The following is a 17,293-nucleotide window of genomic DNA, read 5'->3' as shown; positions in this document are numbered from 1 at the left end:
TTCATGCCAGCAGTTACCATGACCTCAACTAGCCAATTATATACCTGTAGTGAGTTCCTTGATAAGCCTCCCTGATGGCTTGACAAGCTGCAGTTTGGGTGAAGAAGTATTGCCCGTGTTCACTAACTAGCCACCCATGGCCTCCTAGATCTCTGTCGAAGCCCCATTTTCAGGCTCTGTTTAATTCTTCCTCTGTGCAGATTGAGGAACAATTGGATGGATCTGGCCTTTGAGGTATGAGGGGTAGTTGCCAAGTTACTGGTTCTAGGGCTGCCCTTTCAGCAGTTGCATTGGCCTTGTCATTTCCCTTTATTACCTCTGCATCCTTCTCTTGGTGACCCCTACAATGAATCACTCACCTTTTTTGGAAGCTGTACTGCTTCTAAGAGCCTCAGTATTTTCAAGCCATGTTTCACCTGTTTATTCTCCACAGCAGGCATACTTCTTTCCTTCCAGATAGCCCTGTGTGTGAAGGATGGCATATCCTGGGAATCTGTGTAAACATCTGTGTAAAATCTTCCCTGTCTAAGACTCAGGTGAAGACTATCAACTAGGCCTTTTGGACAGAAGTCCCTGGGGGTAGGCTTCTTGCTTCTATGACTTAGGTCTGGGAGGTCACTGCCTATCCTGCCAGCCTTTTTCCTTCTCTCATAAAACTGCTCCCATCTGTGAATCATTCCTCTTCAGTGTTTGGGAGAGGTCACTTCCTAGGTCAAGGCGACTGGAATAGATCGTGTCTATGGCTTCTATATAATCATGCTCCAAGGGCCCTATTTCTGTGGGTAGCAGGATTTAGCCTGTGACAGTTTTTTTATGGTAACAACTGGGTTGTCTAAAGGCATAGCCTGAACTTGAATCGACTTTCTGGGGGTTAGCCATTCTGTTCCCTTAGAACTTAACTGAAGCCTGAACCCGGTGTGGAGTCCGTATAGTGATTGGCTGACCAAATATTAACTTTTCAGCCTCCTTTAGCAGGGTTGTAGTAACTGCTATTGCTGGTAGACAAGAAGGCCATCCCTTAGTAGTTTGATCTAATTGTTTGGAGAAATAAGCAACCACCTGAGTAAGGGGTCCCATTTTTTGAGCTAATACCCCAAGGGCGATTCCCTTTCTTTTATGAATGTAAAGGTCAAAGGGTTTAGCTAAATTTTGGAGGGCCAGGAGAGGAGTCTGAAGTAACTGCTTTTTCAGTTCTTCAAAGGCCCCTTCACATTCTGAATTCCATTCAAAAGGATCATTATCTTTTCTTTTCAACTTTTCATACAGAGTCCCAGCTATTAAACCATAGTTAGGGATCCAGATGTGGCAAAACCTGGCCATCCCCAGGAAACCCCTAAGCTGTCTTTTAGTTTCAGGAGGGGTGAGGCAGCAAATGACTTCCTTCCTTTCCTGGGGGTATGCTTCTCTTGCCTTCTGTGAGAACGAAGCCTAGGTAGGTCACCCTAGTTTGTGGTGCTTGAACCTTTTTCTTGGATACCTTATATCCTTTATCTGCTAGGTTGTTCAGGGTGGTTATAGTATTTTTGTCAGAGGCCTCCTCAGTACGGCTGGCAATCAGAATTTCGTCTACATACTCGAGGAGGGTTCCCTCCTCCAGATGTAGATCTTTTAGATCTTTAGCTAAAGTTTCCCCAAAGATGGTGGGAGAATTTTTGAACCCTTGAGGCAGGACTGTCCAGCAGTATTGTTGTTCTTGTTGCATGTTTGGGTCCTGCCACGCAAAAGCAAAACTTTCTTGTGGCTCTGTGGTTAATGGAATACAGAGGAAGACATCTTTTAAATCTGATACAGAGCCCCAGGTCCTGGTGGACGGTAAAGCGGCCAGCAGGGTGTAGGATTAGACACTACTGGGTGTATATCTTCAGTGGCTTCATTGACTGCCCTGAGGTCCTGTACCATGTGGTATTTCCCACTGGGTTTCTTTACAGGGGGAATGGAGGTATTACAGGCTGACTGACATGGTCTAATAAGGCCCTGGTCAGTTAGGCCCTGTGACACGGGCAGTTCCCAACAAGACCTCCCAGCAGAGTGGGTACTGTTTTCTATTGGGCCATGTATGTACAGATTTTAGATGGACTATCATGGGACTGGCTCCTACAGCTCATCCCATCCATCCCTGGGCCCAGACCTCGGCATTTATTCCAGGGAGATCAACTTGCTCTGTCTGGGGAGGTTTGTCCTCAGCCATTAACATTATCATCTTGTGCCCTTTGTCTAAGGGGACACCAGTCTCCAATTTGTCTCCCATTAGGTGTATAGTAGCTCCCAAGATATCTCTTCCTAGCAGAGGTACGGGGCACTCGGGAACATGCAGGAAGGAATGGGTGAGCCTATGTTTGTGCAGTTTACATTCTGATGGTTCTATGAATGCCCGTTCTTGGACCTTCCCTGAGACCCCCATAATTTTACAACTCTTGTGACTGAGTTTACCTGATCTGGTGTTCAGAACTGAGTAAGTGGCATGAGCGTCAACTAAGAACTCAACAGGCTTTCCCCCCATGTCCAACATTAGCTGGGGCTCCTAGGGGTCAACTGGTGTGCCAGCTTAGCAGCCCCCTGGCCCCATCATTCTTCATCTATCTGGCACTCCCTTCCAATGACTCAGGGTGGGTGGTAGTGTAGATTCAGAGGCATTTCCTGAATGCACTTCTGCACATGGTCTGCTGAGCTGAAGTGTCAGGCACAGCCATTCCACACTAGGAGCTCTGGTCTGAAATGCTGGGTACAAGGCCTCTTCACATGGTATCCTATGAGCAGGTGAAACTAGACTAAGTACAAAGGAAAAGAAAAAGGTTAGACTTTATTACCCAGTTTCTACTTTTATTTCCAGGGAATTGTTAATGGACTTTGCCAGTGACACAGCCACCACTGTAAATAGCTCTGCTTCCACTGTTACTACCATTCCTAGTTTATATGAATCCATGGTTTATGTCTGTTATATATGCCAAGGAGATAATTACCAAAAAAAAAATCAAGAGGAGAAATATTTGGTAGCCCTTTTCATATATAGTATATCAATATCGTAATAGTGATACTTCCATTGACAGAGTGTTAGGAGCTTGAAAGATCAGTCAGAAATACAAATATAAATAACAAAAGAATAAAGTCTAAATAAGCATACAGTATAATAAGACATTAAGCGTATAATACGACACAAAGTAAAATAAGCATGAAGTAACAAGCCTAAATCACAAGAATAATTACTTTATTTACATGAGAACATGCCACACAATTTCTTTTTGTAAAAAAGAAAATTTCTTAGTTCAATTTGTAAACATGTTATATACATAAATCACATTCTGATAGAATATATCTATTGGGTAAAATAACATGCATCAACAGTCTACTTCTTGTCTAGGATGTTCAGGTCATGCATGAGATGTTTCTTATTATTGTCTGCAGTAAGCTTGATTTCCCTAAGTAATTGCTTTAAAACGGAACACGCATGAAATATAAGTTCTCCTATGTTTTTAACAAGGCATGTTATACTAAATCAGTATCTGAGCTTACAGCATCCAGTGGGATAGGGGATGATATACTGGTTCTACTGCCTGCAATTGGGAGCAAGAACAAAGGGCTGCCATATTTCTGGGACTTGCCTTTTCCCACAGACCCTATGCCTGCCAACGAAGGAGTTACAACTCTAGATATTTCTGATCCCTCTGTCCCTTCAGGAATCCATAAGTTTAAAGGCCAGATCCTGCACAGTCAAGAGTACAAGATCCCAACAGGCTTTCAGGACAAACGCGTCTTAGTGATCGGTCTTGGGAACACTGGAGGGGACATTGCAGTGGAGCTCAGTCGAACCGCAGCTCAGGTACACCATCTCTGAATCTGCACTCCCACCCCCAGCATCATTTCTGGTGTCTGGAGAGTGGTATTCAAGATTATAAAGCACACCGGCCAATAGCTAAATTATGTGGACACAGGGTAAGTGAAAAAAAATCTTGAAAATCCCTAAAGCCTCTCATAATGCACGCTTTACAGAACTGAAAAGATGTCCAAGAGATGCCCAAGAAGGGTCTAAGAAAATTGTGTGGATGCCAGACCACTAAGTATTTTTCAGAGGTACCCCTGGAACAAGATCAAATGAGCAAATTGTTCTACCCATGCCAACTGTCTTTCTTTCACACTCTCTCTCTGTAATTCTGGAGAGAAAAACCATGTAAAAAGAGAAAGGGGAGGTTGTTTTCTGAACAGCTCCAAGTTTTCAATTAGGAGTCAGATTTGTACTTCGTTTTGAGGTAGAAGCACCCGTTACTTTGCCCAAGAAGTATGCATAATGATTTTAGAAATTCCAAGCATAGATCCACAAATTAGAAATCTACTCCACTTTATCATAAATTATAGGACAATGATTAGATTTAGAAATAATAGATTTTTATTTAATTTAGTTAAAATTGCTTGCTCAAAACCTCACTTTAAATCCTATAATATTTACATGTAAAACACTGCCAGCTCAATAGCACATGTCTGCTAGTACTATAATTCTTTACTTTAAACATGATGAAAATACTTAACCGATACATAGATCAGGTCAAAGTGATTTATGAAAATAATGACAGCAGGGGGAACACCTAGTCATTTGTAGATCTAGGTACAACTTCAGCAGTCCTCTGTTGTTATAAGACCAGAATGTTATAAATCGTTTGAAACATATTGAAGAAAAATACTACAAAAATGATGCACATGTATTTATCCTTCTTGCCTTACTTTTTAGGTTCTTCTCAGTACTAGAACAGGTACCTGGGTCATCAGCCGCTCTTCAAATGGGGGCTACCCATTTAATATGATGGCTACAAGACGCCACAATTTTACTGCACAAGTTCTGCCTTCATGTGTACTAAAGTGGAGTCAAGAGAGGGGCTTGAATAAAAGATTTGATCATACGAATTATGGACTAAATATTACTAAGGGGTACTTATATTTTTATTTAATGGTAAAGTTATTTAATCAATATTTCTCATTCTATTTTATTCAGAACTCAAAATGTTCAATAATTGTGACATTGCCTTTGTTTATCCTGTTCTAAGCTTATTCTTTTAAGACAATGTCTATCAGTACCACAGAAGTTTTTGAAATAGGAGTACTCTCTGTCTGGTAGCAAAATAGTAATTGATGAGGCTAGAAGAAAATGAAGGATGGAAACTTTATTTCCAGTTTGAAAATTATGCAATTTAAATTGGCCTTGAGGGTTCACAGGATGGCTGCCATCCACAAATAGAATATTTGCAGCAACAGTGAGTGCAGATGGCCAGCTCTCACTAACCTTTAATAAATGTCTACTCTGGCTGAACGATTAGAGGTATGAATTGCCAATAGGAATTCCTAGAGTTATATATTTTAATACACATCTATATAGAGCTACACATTGGCAAGGAAAAGGAAAACTTTGAAATGCATGTAAAGTCATTAAATGTGATTTTTATTATATGCATGACCCAAATATTTTTTCTTGGGTAAGATGGCTTTCAAATTACAAAGAAAATTAATAACAACGAATGATTCAATATGTAAATTTTATAGACATTATGTCTGTTGCAATTAGGTAGAATGTTCATAATGAAAATATTTATTATGAAAATCTATCAGTAGATTCAATTTTTTTAATCCAAAAATTTTTTTGTAATTTCCTCTTTGCCAAATGCCAATCCTTTGAGGCCTGGGTGATGTGGACCCAAAACTGACTATCAAATGGATTGTTGTGTACTTGATCCTGACATTGCTCCAGAAATTAGACCTAAGACATAGAGAATTTTAAACCCCACAGGAAAGAGTAGGTTTAGTCATTTTCTACATGCCTTCTACTGGGAGCAGGAAAACAAAAGATGTTATAGAAACAGTAAGTCAGATAGACAACTTTGAATTAGACATTGGTCAATTTACTCCCTTGACGTGGCAGATATTTTGAACTGACTAAATAAATCATTTGCTGAGTGTCTTATAAATATAACCACAGTGAATAATTTTCTCCTCTGTGTCAAAGGAAAAAACCAAAAACAATTGTGAATGATGAGCTGCCAACCTGTATCCTCTGTGGGACAGTCACTATGAAAACCAGCGTGAAGGAGTTTACAGAAACCTCTGCTCTCTTTGAAGACGGGACAGTGGAAGAAAACATCGATGTTGTGATCTTCACTACAGGATACACCTTTTCTTTTCCCTTTCTGGAAGAACCTCTCAAAAGCCTTTGTACAAAGAAGACATTCCTGTATAAGCTGGTCTTTCCCTCAAACCTAGAGAGGACAACACTGGCTATGATTGGCTTCATCAGCCTTACAGGATCCATCTTAGCAGGCACAGAGCTCCAAGCACGATGGGCCACAAGAGTATTCAAAGGTACCTGGACTCTATTTAAAGCCCTATGTGAACAAATGAGTCTTGAAACCAGTCCCCTGAGATTTAGCTAAAATCAAACAAATGTGAGTTAAAGTAACATAAAACATCCAAAAAAATTTTAGTGAAGAATTAATTTTATATATGTGTAATATTATGATGGGTCTGCTTATGTCATTAATGTGACTGAGTGGAAAAAGAGGCTTTGACTCTGTGGATAGAATAAATTTGGACAACAAAATAAAATCACATTTCTCAGAGTAACTGAAAATATTAGAAGCTTCAGGATCCTGTTTTATACTACTCTAGTCAAATCAAGTCTAGTTTAGTCCATTTACTCCTAAGTCTTTCCATTTATGACTACCAGTAGAGTTTTATATTGCTTCCTAAGAAAGACACTAAAATAATATACACTGTGAATAAAGTTGGGGTCTAAGGAGATAGTGACTTTCAAGCAATGCCCATAAAAACACTGTAGACACTGGACACAGATTCCTATCAGTTATCACTGTAAGAGCAGAGGTGACAGAGTCAGGGCTACTGGGGTCCAATCCCAACTCATTAGCTTTGCGAGGACCTCTTTAAATCTCAGTCCCTTTTTCTGTAAAATGAGGATAATAAAACCTGTTTCACAAAGGTTTTCTAAAATGAATAACGTCTACCAAGCAATTAGCACAGTTCTTGGCACAGAGTAAATGCTCATTAACTTATAGCTGTTGTTCTTACTATTGCTATTATTATCATACCTCTGTAAAGTAGGGCAAGTTTTAGATTCATAAGCATTTTAAAGAATTCCATTTGTAACTGTACTATTGCATTTGTAAAAATATAAACAGCAATCACAGTTGAGCCAACCAGCTGTCCTTTAGCAGAATTATACCCTTAATGAATAAAAACAATCACCAATAATTTATAAACAGCATATAACACAATATTAATATTGATTTCTGTCACACTGTAAAAATGCATTAGATATCAACCATACTTTAAAATGTTCTCCTAAATTGACAAACATGATATTTTAACTGGGAGGGTGAGGAGTGGAGGGGAGGAGAAGGTGATTAGGAAATCTCATTTATTTGTATTACAGAAAAAATTCCATGGCATTTGTGATTAAATTATTACAAATGTTTACTTAAGGCTAATTAAAGTGCTTTCACAGCATTTTCAAATTATATTCCAGAAAGAGAAATTAAGGAAACAATCCCATTCACCATTGCAACAAAAAGAATGAACTACCTACGAATAAACCTACCTAAGGACGTAAAAGCCCTGTACTCAGAAAACTATAAGACACTGATTAAAGAAATCAAAGACGACACAAACAGATGGAGAGAGATACCACATTCTTGGATTGAAAGAATCAATATTTTGAAAATGACTATACTACTCAATGCAATCTACAGATTCAATGCAATCCCGATTAAATTACCAGTGGCATTTTTTAGAGAACTAGAACAAAAAAATCTTAAAATTTATATGGTGACAGAAAGGACCCCGAATAGCCAAAGCAGTCTTGAGGGAAAAAAACAGAGCTGGAGGAATCAGACTCCCTGACTTCAGACTATACTACAAAGCTACAGTAATCAAGACAAAATGGTACTGGCACAAAAACAGAAATGTAGATCAATGGAACAGGATAGAAAGCCCAGAGATAAAGCCATGCACCTGTGGTCAACTAATCTATGACAAAGGGGGCAAGAATATACAATGGAGAAAAGACAGTCTCTTCAATAAGTGGTGCTGGGAAAACTGGACAGCTACATGGAAAAGAATGAAATTAGAACACTCCCTAACACCATACACAAAAATAAACTCAAAATGGATTAGAGACCTAAATGTAAGACCAGACACTATACAAATCTTAGAGGAAAACAGGAAGAACGCTCTGTGACATAAATCACAGCAAGATCTTTTCTGACCCACCTCCTGGAGTAATGGAAATAAAAACAAAAATAAACAAATGGGACCTAATGAAACTTAAAACTTTTCACACAGCAAAGGAAACTACAAACAAGATGAAAAGACAACCCTCAGAATGGGAGAAAATACTTGCAAACAAATCAACAAAGGATTAATCTCCAAGATATATAAACAGCTAATGCACCTCAATATTAAAAAAACAAACAACCCAATCAAAAAACGGGCAGAAGACCTAAATAGACATGTCTCCAAAGAAGACACACAGATGGCCAAGAGGTACATGAAAAGCTGCTCAACATCACTAATTATTAGAGAAATGCAAATCAAAATGACAATGAGGTATCACCTCACACCAGTCAGAATGGGCATCATCAGAAAATCTACAAACAACAAATGCTAGAGAGAGTGTGGAGAAAAGGGAACCCTCTTGCTCTGTTGGTGGGAATGTAAATTGATACAGCCACTATGGAGAACAGTATGGAGGCTCCTTAAGAAACTAAAAATAGAATTACCATATGACCCAGTAATCCCACTACTGGGCATATACCCAGAGAAAACCATATTTCAAAAAGACACAGGCACCCCAATGTTCATTGCAGCACTATTTACAATAGCCAGGTCATGGAAGCAACCTAAATACCTGGCAACAGAAGAATAGATAAAGAAGATGTGGCACATATATACAATGGAATATTACTCAGTCATAAAACGGAACGAAATTGGGTCATTTGTAGAGACGTGGATGAATCTAGAGACTGTCATACAGAGTGAAGTAAGTCAGAAAGAGAAAAACAAATATTGTATATTAATGCATATATGTGTGAAACCTAGAAAAATGGTACAGATGAACCAGTTTGCAAGGCAGAAATTGAGACACAGATGTAGAGAACAAACTTATGGACACCAAGGGAAGAAAGTGGGGGCAGGGGGTAGGATGAATTGGGAGACTGAGATTGACATATATACATTAATATGTATGAAATAGGTAACTAATTTTTTTAAAAAGCCACAATGAAATATCGCCTCATACCTATAAGAATGGCTATTATCAAAAAAACAAAAGATAACATGTGTTGACAAGAATGTGGAAAAATTGGAACCCTTCTACACTATTTGTGGGAATGCAATAGTGCAGCCACTATGGAAAATAGTATGGAGGTGGCTAAGAAATTAAAATTAGAAGTACCATATGACCCAGCCGTCTCACTCCTGGGTATATATCCAAAAGAATTGAAGTCAGCATCACAAGGAGATATCTGCACTGCCATATTCATGGAAGCATTGTTCCCAATAGTCAAGATATGGAAACAACTTAACTGTCCATCAGTGAATAAATGGGTAAAGAATATACAGACAATGAAATATTACTCAACCTTAAAAAAAAAATCCTGCCATCTGTGACAACATAGATGAATCTGGAGAACATTATGCTAAATGAAATAAGTCACAGAAGGACAAATGCTGCATGATCCCACTTATATGAGGAATCTGAAATAGTCAAGCTCATAGAAGCAGAGAGTAGAATGGTGGTTAGCAGGGACTGCGGGAAGGGGAATGGGGAGTTGTTGTTTGATGAGTATAAAGTTTCAGTTATGCTAGATGAATATGCTCTACAGATCTGCTGTACAGCACAGTGACTATACTTAACAATACTGTATTACACACCAGAAATTTTGTTAAGAGGGCAGATCTCATGTTATGTTCAATAAAAAAAAGAAGACAATCCCAAAACAAACACAGAAGACTCTTAAGTACCTGGATTTTTTAGGTATTTTATAATGAGCTCAAAAATGCTTATCAGAATGACAGAGCTCGGCCCTGCCTCCTCCCCCATTCAGAAAAAAAAAAAAAAAAGGAATGACAGAGCTGAGAAAACAAAACTTGATTAGATCACACCATAGCAGTGATTGCAAGCCTCTCCAGAGAGCCTCCAAGAGGCAGTCTGGGAACCACCAAGTAAAGTCTTTCCAGCTTTATACAGGATAAAATGATCCCAGTGGCAAGTATACTACAGAGCTAAGTCAGACCTTTCTCATGTAGGTTAGTAACCCCACACCCTGGGGTCAGCAACTTGGCAACTGACAAGGGCAGGACTGGCCAGAAAAGAGAATGTCCGTGTCTAGGTGGATTATTGAGAACAAGCACATCCTCACAACAGCTCAAGCAGACAGAGCCTTTGTGAGATTGAGAGACTGCCTGGCCCCTTCCATGCCTGAGCCTCCCCATGTAACAAAATGAAGACATACCAAAGCAGGGTTATAAGAACGGGGTCATTTTAAGTGTTTACAGTTAACCAGCTAATAGTTTTAATGCACACACACAAATATAATGTGGAGGTATATATACAATATAATATAAATAATATTATATGTCAATATATGTAAAGTGCAAGTGCAAGCAGATGAAGAGGGGCAGGTCCTGATGACCAGTGCAGTGCAGGCTCAGCCACGGGGCATCTGTCCTCACAATTCCAGCAGTACAGTACCCTGCTTAAGTGAATTCAGAGGGGGAATTTACCTCCAAAAAATTACCCTCTGCACTCTAATTCCATTCTAAGCTTTGATGACCACATGTTTTGAGGTTGGAGCAGTGGGGGGCCAGAAATCAGGGGGAGGAGAACTCAACAGAAGAGGCACATGTGACTTTACTGTTGTTTCTGGCTTTTCTTACAGGACTCTGTAAGATACCTCCATCTCAAAAATTGATGGCTGAGGCTACGAAAAAGGAGCAGCTCATAGAAAGGTATGAAATATAGCCTGCTACCAATATATTCCATTACAAAAAAAAAAGATTTTCAATATAAAAGCCATTCCTAGAGAAGCAATGTGGCAGGATGGAAATAATTGCATTATGAGTCAGAAGAATATGTTTTCAGTCCTAACTCATCCACCAACTAGATTTGTGGTCTTAGATGTGTCCAGTGGAGGGACCAGGTCACTCCACTGAGCCTGGCCCAGGACAGATGGCAATCCTTTGTTCACTTGCCCCCAAAGCCCTGTTCTCTTTGTTCTCCTCCTACTTCTCAGGCTGCTCTTTCTAGGCATTTACAGGTGTCTCCTCTTCCTCACTCCTGAAAAATGGTGGACCCCGGCCTTAATCCTCAGACCTCTTCTCACTTCTATTAACATTACTCCTAGGTGGCCTCACCAGGCCTGTGGCTTTAAATGCCATCATACACTCATGGCTCCCAAACTGCCCACGCGCCACAACTACTGAGCCTGTGCTCTAGAGCCCGCGAGCCACAACTACTGAGCCCACGTGCCACAACTACTGAAGCCTGCGCGCCTAGGGCCTGTGCTCTGCAACAAGAGAAACCACTGCAATGAGAAGCCCGCACAGCACAACGAAGAGTAGCCCCCGCTCACCATTAACTAGAGAAAGCCCATGCGCAGCAACGAAGACCCAATGGAGCCAAAAATTAATTAATTGATTGATTAATTTTTTTTAATGTCAAGATAATGGGAGGAGCAGCTTCTGCTGACCAAGAGGCAGCAGACAAAGTTCCAAGACACCATTAAGACAATCATTGAAGAGAAAGGATACCTGCTTGAACAGGTGTTTAATGCAAACAAAAGTGCCCTATTCTAGAGGGGAAAAAAAGGCCACAAAGGACATTTATTAGTAAAGAAGAGAACTAAGCACCAGAATTTAAGGCAGGAAGGCATAGGCTAACTCTACTGTTGTGTGTAAATGCAGTCAGGTTTATGATTAGGACTGCCTTATCTATAAAGCTGCTAACCTCAAGCCTTGAAGCAAAAAGATAAATACCAGCTGCCAGTCTTTTGGGTGTACAACAAGAAGGCCTGGACAATGAGAACCCTTTTTCTGGATTGGTTCCTTCCATGCCTTGTCCCTAAAATCAGGAAGTTCCTTGCCAGTAAGGGACTGTCTTTTAAAGTTCTTTTTATATTGGATAATGCCCCTGGCCACCCAGAACCCATGATTTCAACACAAAGCGCTCAAGTGCTCTATGGAAGGAATTGTCAGTGCTATGGAAGAAAACAGAACATCGGGAAAGTCTGGAAGGATTACACCATTGAAGATGCCATTGTTGTTATAGGAAAAGCCGTGAAAGCCATCAAGCCTGAAACAATAAATCCCTGCTGGAGAAGACTGTGTCCAGATCTTGCGCATGACTTCACAGGATTTATGACAGAGCCAATTAAGAAAATCATGAAAGAGATTGTAGATATGGCAAAAAAAAATAAAAATAAAAAGCAGGGGGTGAAGGGTTTCAAGATAAAGATCTTGGAGAAATTCAGGAGCTAATAGAGAGAGGGCTTCCCTGGTGGCACAGTGGTTAAGAATCCACCACCAATGCAGGGGACACTGGTTCGAGCCCTGGTCCAGGAAGGTCCCACATGCTGCAGAGCAACTAAACCCGTCTGCCAGAACTACTGAGCCTCCGCTCTAGAGCTCACGAGCCATCCCAGCAGGACCACACACACACACACACACACACACACACACACACACACACACAAAAGAGCTAATAGAAACCATACCAGAGGAATTAACAGAAGACAAGTTGATGGAGATGAGTGCTTCTGAACCAGTGCAAGATGATGAGGAAGAAGACATAGAAGAAGCAGTGCCGGAAAACAAAGTGACATTAGACAATCTGGCAGAAGGGCTCCAATTATTTAAGACTGATTTTGACTTATTTTATAACATGGACCCTTCTATGATACAGGCACTGAAACCAAAGCAAATGATGGAAGAAGAATTGGTACCTTATAGAAACATTTTTAGAGAAATGAAAAAGCAAAAAAGTCAGACAGAAATTACAGTGTGTTTCCATAAAGTCACACTACACGTACCTGCCTCTTCAGCCTCCCCTTCGTCTCCTCCACCTCTTCTGCCTCTGCCACCCCCGAGACAGCAGGACCAAGCTTCCTCTTCCTCTGCCTCCTCAGCCCACTCAATGTGGAGATGACGAGGATGAAGACCTTTATGATGGCCCACTTCCCCTTAATGAACAGTAAATGATCATCATGCCCTACTGTCAATAGATTTATCTGTTGTGTTCGTGTGTCTGTCTTCGTGTGAAAATCTAAAAACTGCACGGCAAGAACTGTCTGAGAAGTTTTTGTGTCATCATCGTCATCATTGCTTAAGTATTCATCGTGTAGAACATCATGTGTAAGACTTGTACTGAAGTGGATAGCCCATCCTTACATAGGTATAAAGTGAGTGATATTTACAGTAATATAAAATTAATAATGTGCTAGCTTTCTTACTATTTTCTAACTTTGCTTTCAAAGAATTACATTACTGTACAGTATGCCTCTTTCTCTCATATTTGGAGAAACTATCAGCCTGTCATCACAGGTAAGTGGGTTTTTTTAATGTAACAATGTTTCCAATACTGTACTATGAATATGACTGTAATGCTGTATACCATAAAAATTTTATCATGATTCATTCATTAGTATATAGGCTAGGGTTCCATGAAATAATCACATTGCTGCTGCTTTTTCAGTATCAATGTATGATTCATTATACTTGTAAATAAATATGAATTTCTTTTTCACATTATCTTTTCATTTTTGATGTCTAGTGTTTGGGATACAAACAACATCCACAGTATTTTGTATCATATAAGACAATATTGATATAGTTACCAATAGACAATTCATCTTATAAACAGATGACATAAACTCATGGTATTGATGAGTACAGTACAGTACTGTAAATATATTTTCTCTTCCTTATGATTTTCTTAATAACATTTTCTTTTCTCTAGCTTACTCACTCTATTATAAGAATACAGTGTAGAAGCATACAACATACAAAATATGTGTTAATCTACTGTTTATGCTGTCAGTATGGCCTCCAGTTAACTACTAATAATTTATTAGTAGTTAAGTCTGAGGGGAATCAAGAGTTTCATGTGGATTTTCAACTACATGGTGGGTTGGTGCCCCTAACTCCCTCGTTGTTAAAGGGTCAACTGTACTTATATCTGTATCATGTTCAGTACTGCTACACCAATTACGGTCCTCTCAACTCACAATTAACATCAATAAAAATAATTTAGGTAGCTATATATGTGATGCTTTCTTATCATGTTTATTTATTCAACAAATAAGATATTTGAACTGATCTGATTTTATCCTCCTATCAAATTCAAGAACTTAAAACATTATTTAAATCTCCTCTTCCAATTGCCTCCTTCTACCACCTCCTTTAACAAAATTAATTATGCTCACAAATACCCTATGCAAATAAACTCCTCTTATTTTTTTCTCTTCAACACAGAAAAACATTCCTGACATGGTTTGACTCCGACAGAAAGAAACAAAATGGTGGGAGGTGGGGTAACTCATAACTTGAAAATCAAAAGTGATCCATCTTCTTTCCTATCAGGGGTTTGATGAAAGATACCAGTGGAGACAAACTTGACTACATTTCCTACATGGATGAACTCGCTGCCTGCATAGGCACAAAGCCCAATGTCCCACTTCTGTTCCTCAAGGATCCCAGACTAGCTTGGGAAGTTTTCTTTGGACCATGTACTCCTTACCAGTATCGCCTAATGGGCCCTGGAAAATGGGATGGAGCCAGAAATGCCATCCTCACCCAGTGGGACAGGACACTGAAACCCTTAAAAACTCGAATAGTTCCCGATTCCTCCAAGCCTGCCTCCATGTCACATTATTTGAAAGCTTGGGGGGCACCTATCCTGCTCGCCTCCCTTCTACTGATCTGTAAATCTTCACTTTTTTTTGAAATTGGTGCCAGAAAAACTATGGGACAGAATTTCTCCTTACTTAATAAGTATTTGGCGAGGATAAATCTGCTTGGTTATGAGGGTTGTACCAAGTCATATTAATTCTATTCCCAAATATCTTGTGTTTTTCACTTCTCCATCATAACTGTTATCATCCAAGGTTAGGTCTAATCATCTCTTATCTGAATTATTGTACTATCTTCCTCTCTAGTCTCAGTATCCCCTTTTTTTTTGCCTCCTTTACCTAAGCAATTATTCTAAAATAAAAAATATTGTCATTGTTTCTATCAAGATCCTGGCAGGAATAAGATAGAACTCAAATTAGGTAATTTAATATAAAGATTATGTCAAGTGGTTTGGGCAGAGTGTAGGGAAATCATAAGTAGAATGAAATTCTGCCAGACTAGTAACAATGAGGTGCTTCTACCATCTGTAGGCCTAATGAGGAAAGGGGAGAAAACAATTACGAATGAGAGAGAGGGAGAGAGAGAGAGAGATTATGTACAGAGGGCCACCTCTCAAGAACTATGACCTCCAGCTGACCAATGAAGGCAGTCCATGGTGACCCCAAAAGTACTAGGGAAATTAATTGCCGAATCTTAGGCTCTTCCATCCCACTGCCCGTGCTCCCCAGTGGCCTAACCCAACCAAAATTTAGAGGGCAAGGTTACTGACTATTGTGGATTTAATTGCACCCCCCCACACACCAGAAGATATATTCACGTCGTAACCCCTGGTACCTGTGAATGTGACCTTACTTGGAAGTAGGATCTTTGCAAATGTATATAAGTTAAGATGAGATCATACTGAAGTAGGGTGAGCTAAATCCAATATAAAAAGAGAATCCTTATAAAAAGAGGATAAGACACACAGAGACACAGTCACAGTGGAGAATGCCACGTGAAGACAGGCAGAGATTGGAGTGATGCATCTAAGGATCGCCAAGCAAGCAAACACTGGAAGGTAAGAGAGAGGCACAGATCAGATTCTCCCTCAAAAGCTCCAGAGGGAGCAACCCTGCCAACAATTCCGGACTCCTAGCCTCCAGAACTGTGAAAGAATAAGCCACCCACTCTGTGGTACTTTGCTATGGCAATCCTAGGTTACCAATACACCCACTGATGTGTTAGGAGGTGAGCCTCCTAAGCCAAAGAGCAAAGCAAAGATGATGGGGAGTGTATAGGAAAGGGCAACCAGAAAGGATCCAGAGCAGACATGTTGCTTTCCAATGTAAAAATCCTTCAAAGTTTGTCCCTTGATTAGAGATTATAAATTCCTTAGCCTGGAAGAGGAGACTCTTCATGACCTGAGACCCTTTGCTTAGGTCACCAGAATCCTGTCCTGCAGCTACCCCTCCACTTCAAACCCTGCCATCTAGTACTACCAGACTACGGACTGTGCTGTACCTCCTCACTTTGGCACAAGCTGTTGCCTCTTCCAGCCCCTCGAATCCATACCTGACTGTCTTTCTAGAGAGAGTTTGATCTTCGCCCTCTGTGAAGCCTTCCCTGATTCCCCAAAGCAGAGTTGACTGCCCCTTCGTAATGATTGTGCCTCATGTACTACTCTGTCGTTGTTCTGTTCTTACTATAGTATAATTTTCTTTTTGTGTCTGTCTCCTAATGAATGGTGAGTTCTTGAGAGGAACCATGTTCAGCTAAAACACTGCCTGATAAAAAGACTGCAAAATAAATATTTGATGACTGAACAGTGACCTCACTGGCTGACGTTCCTTGTCTCTCCTCTCCTACCCACATTCTTTTCTTCTGCCAACTTGATAAATTACCTCAGATTACCTCAGCTCTGCAAATGAACAAGGACAGTCCACCAACACCTATTTCACAGACAGTCTTTGTGGCAATCAGAATAAATACAACGAACTAATCCATAACTGGGAGCCAGGTGTACTGGTTCAAAGTGCTAACTCTAGTATTCAACCTGGATTATAATCCCAGCTCTTCCATTAGCTGTAAGGCCTTGGCCAAATTACTTAGCCTCTCTGAGCCTCAAGTGTCCTCAGCTGGAAAATGAGGCGAAAAGAATAGTATCACCTACCTCAAAAGTAAACATTAAGTTTACTTAACAATATAGCGTGTTACTTACACAGTAAATTGCCTATTAACAGCTGAGGAGTCTGAGGACATTTTTAATTCTCTGAATTAAAGGATTTGAAAATGATTGCCTGTTGCCTAATCAGAGAGTATGGCCTTTGCTCTCTGTGGATTGTCTGGTAGTACTTTCCAACTACGATTACTCTTTTGTCCTTGTGCCCCACCCCCACCCAAACCTTGAGGTGTGCTG

At 40.0% G+C, this 17,293-nt stretch overlaps 1 protein-coding gene across 1 annotated transcript in view; it reads left to right on the top strand.

Moving 5' to 3' along the window:
* The window catches only part of FMO4 (flavin containing dimethylaniline monoxygenase 4), a 29,998-nt gene extending 13,292 nt beyond the window's left edge, over positions 1–16,706 (top strand). The window contains 6 exon segments of the mRNA XM_024739839.1: positions 3,675–3,817; positions 4,721–4,917; positions 5,987–6,339; positions 10,932–11,001; positions 14,629–14,983; positions 14,985–16,706. Coding sequence (XP_024595607.1) covers positions 3,675–3,817; positions 4,721–4,917; positions 5,987–6,339; positions 10,932–11,001; positions 14,629–14,983; positions 14,985–15,056 — 1,190 coding nt within the window. The 3' untranslated portion in view covers positions 15,057–16,706.
* The last annotated feature ends 587 nt before the right edge of the window (positions 16,707–17,293 follow it).

The sequence above is a fragment of the Neophocaena asiaeorientalis genome, unplaced genomic scaffold, assembly GCF_003031525.2.
Source record: "Neophocaena asiaeorientalis asiaeorientalis breed wild unplaced genomic scaffold, Neophocaena_asiaeorientalis_V1.1 scaffold589, whole genome shotgun sequence".
NCBI lineage: Eukaryota > Metazoa > Chordata > Mammalia > Artiodactyla > Phocoenidae > Neophocaena > Neophocaena asiaeorientalis.
The sequence above is the reverse complement of the archived record's forward strand: the minus strand, read 5'-3'. Positions and strand labels throughout refer to the sequence as shown.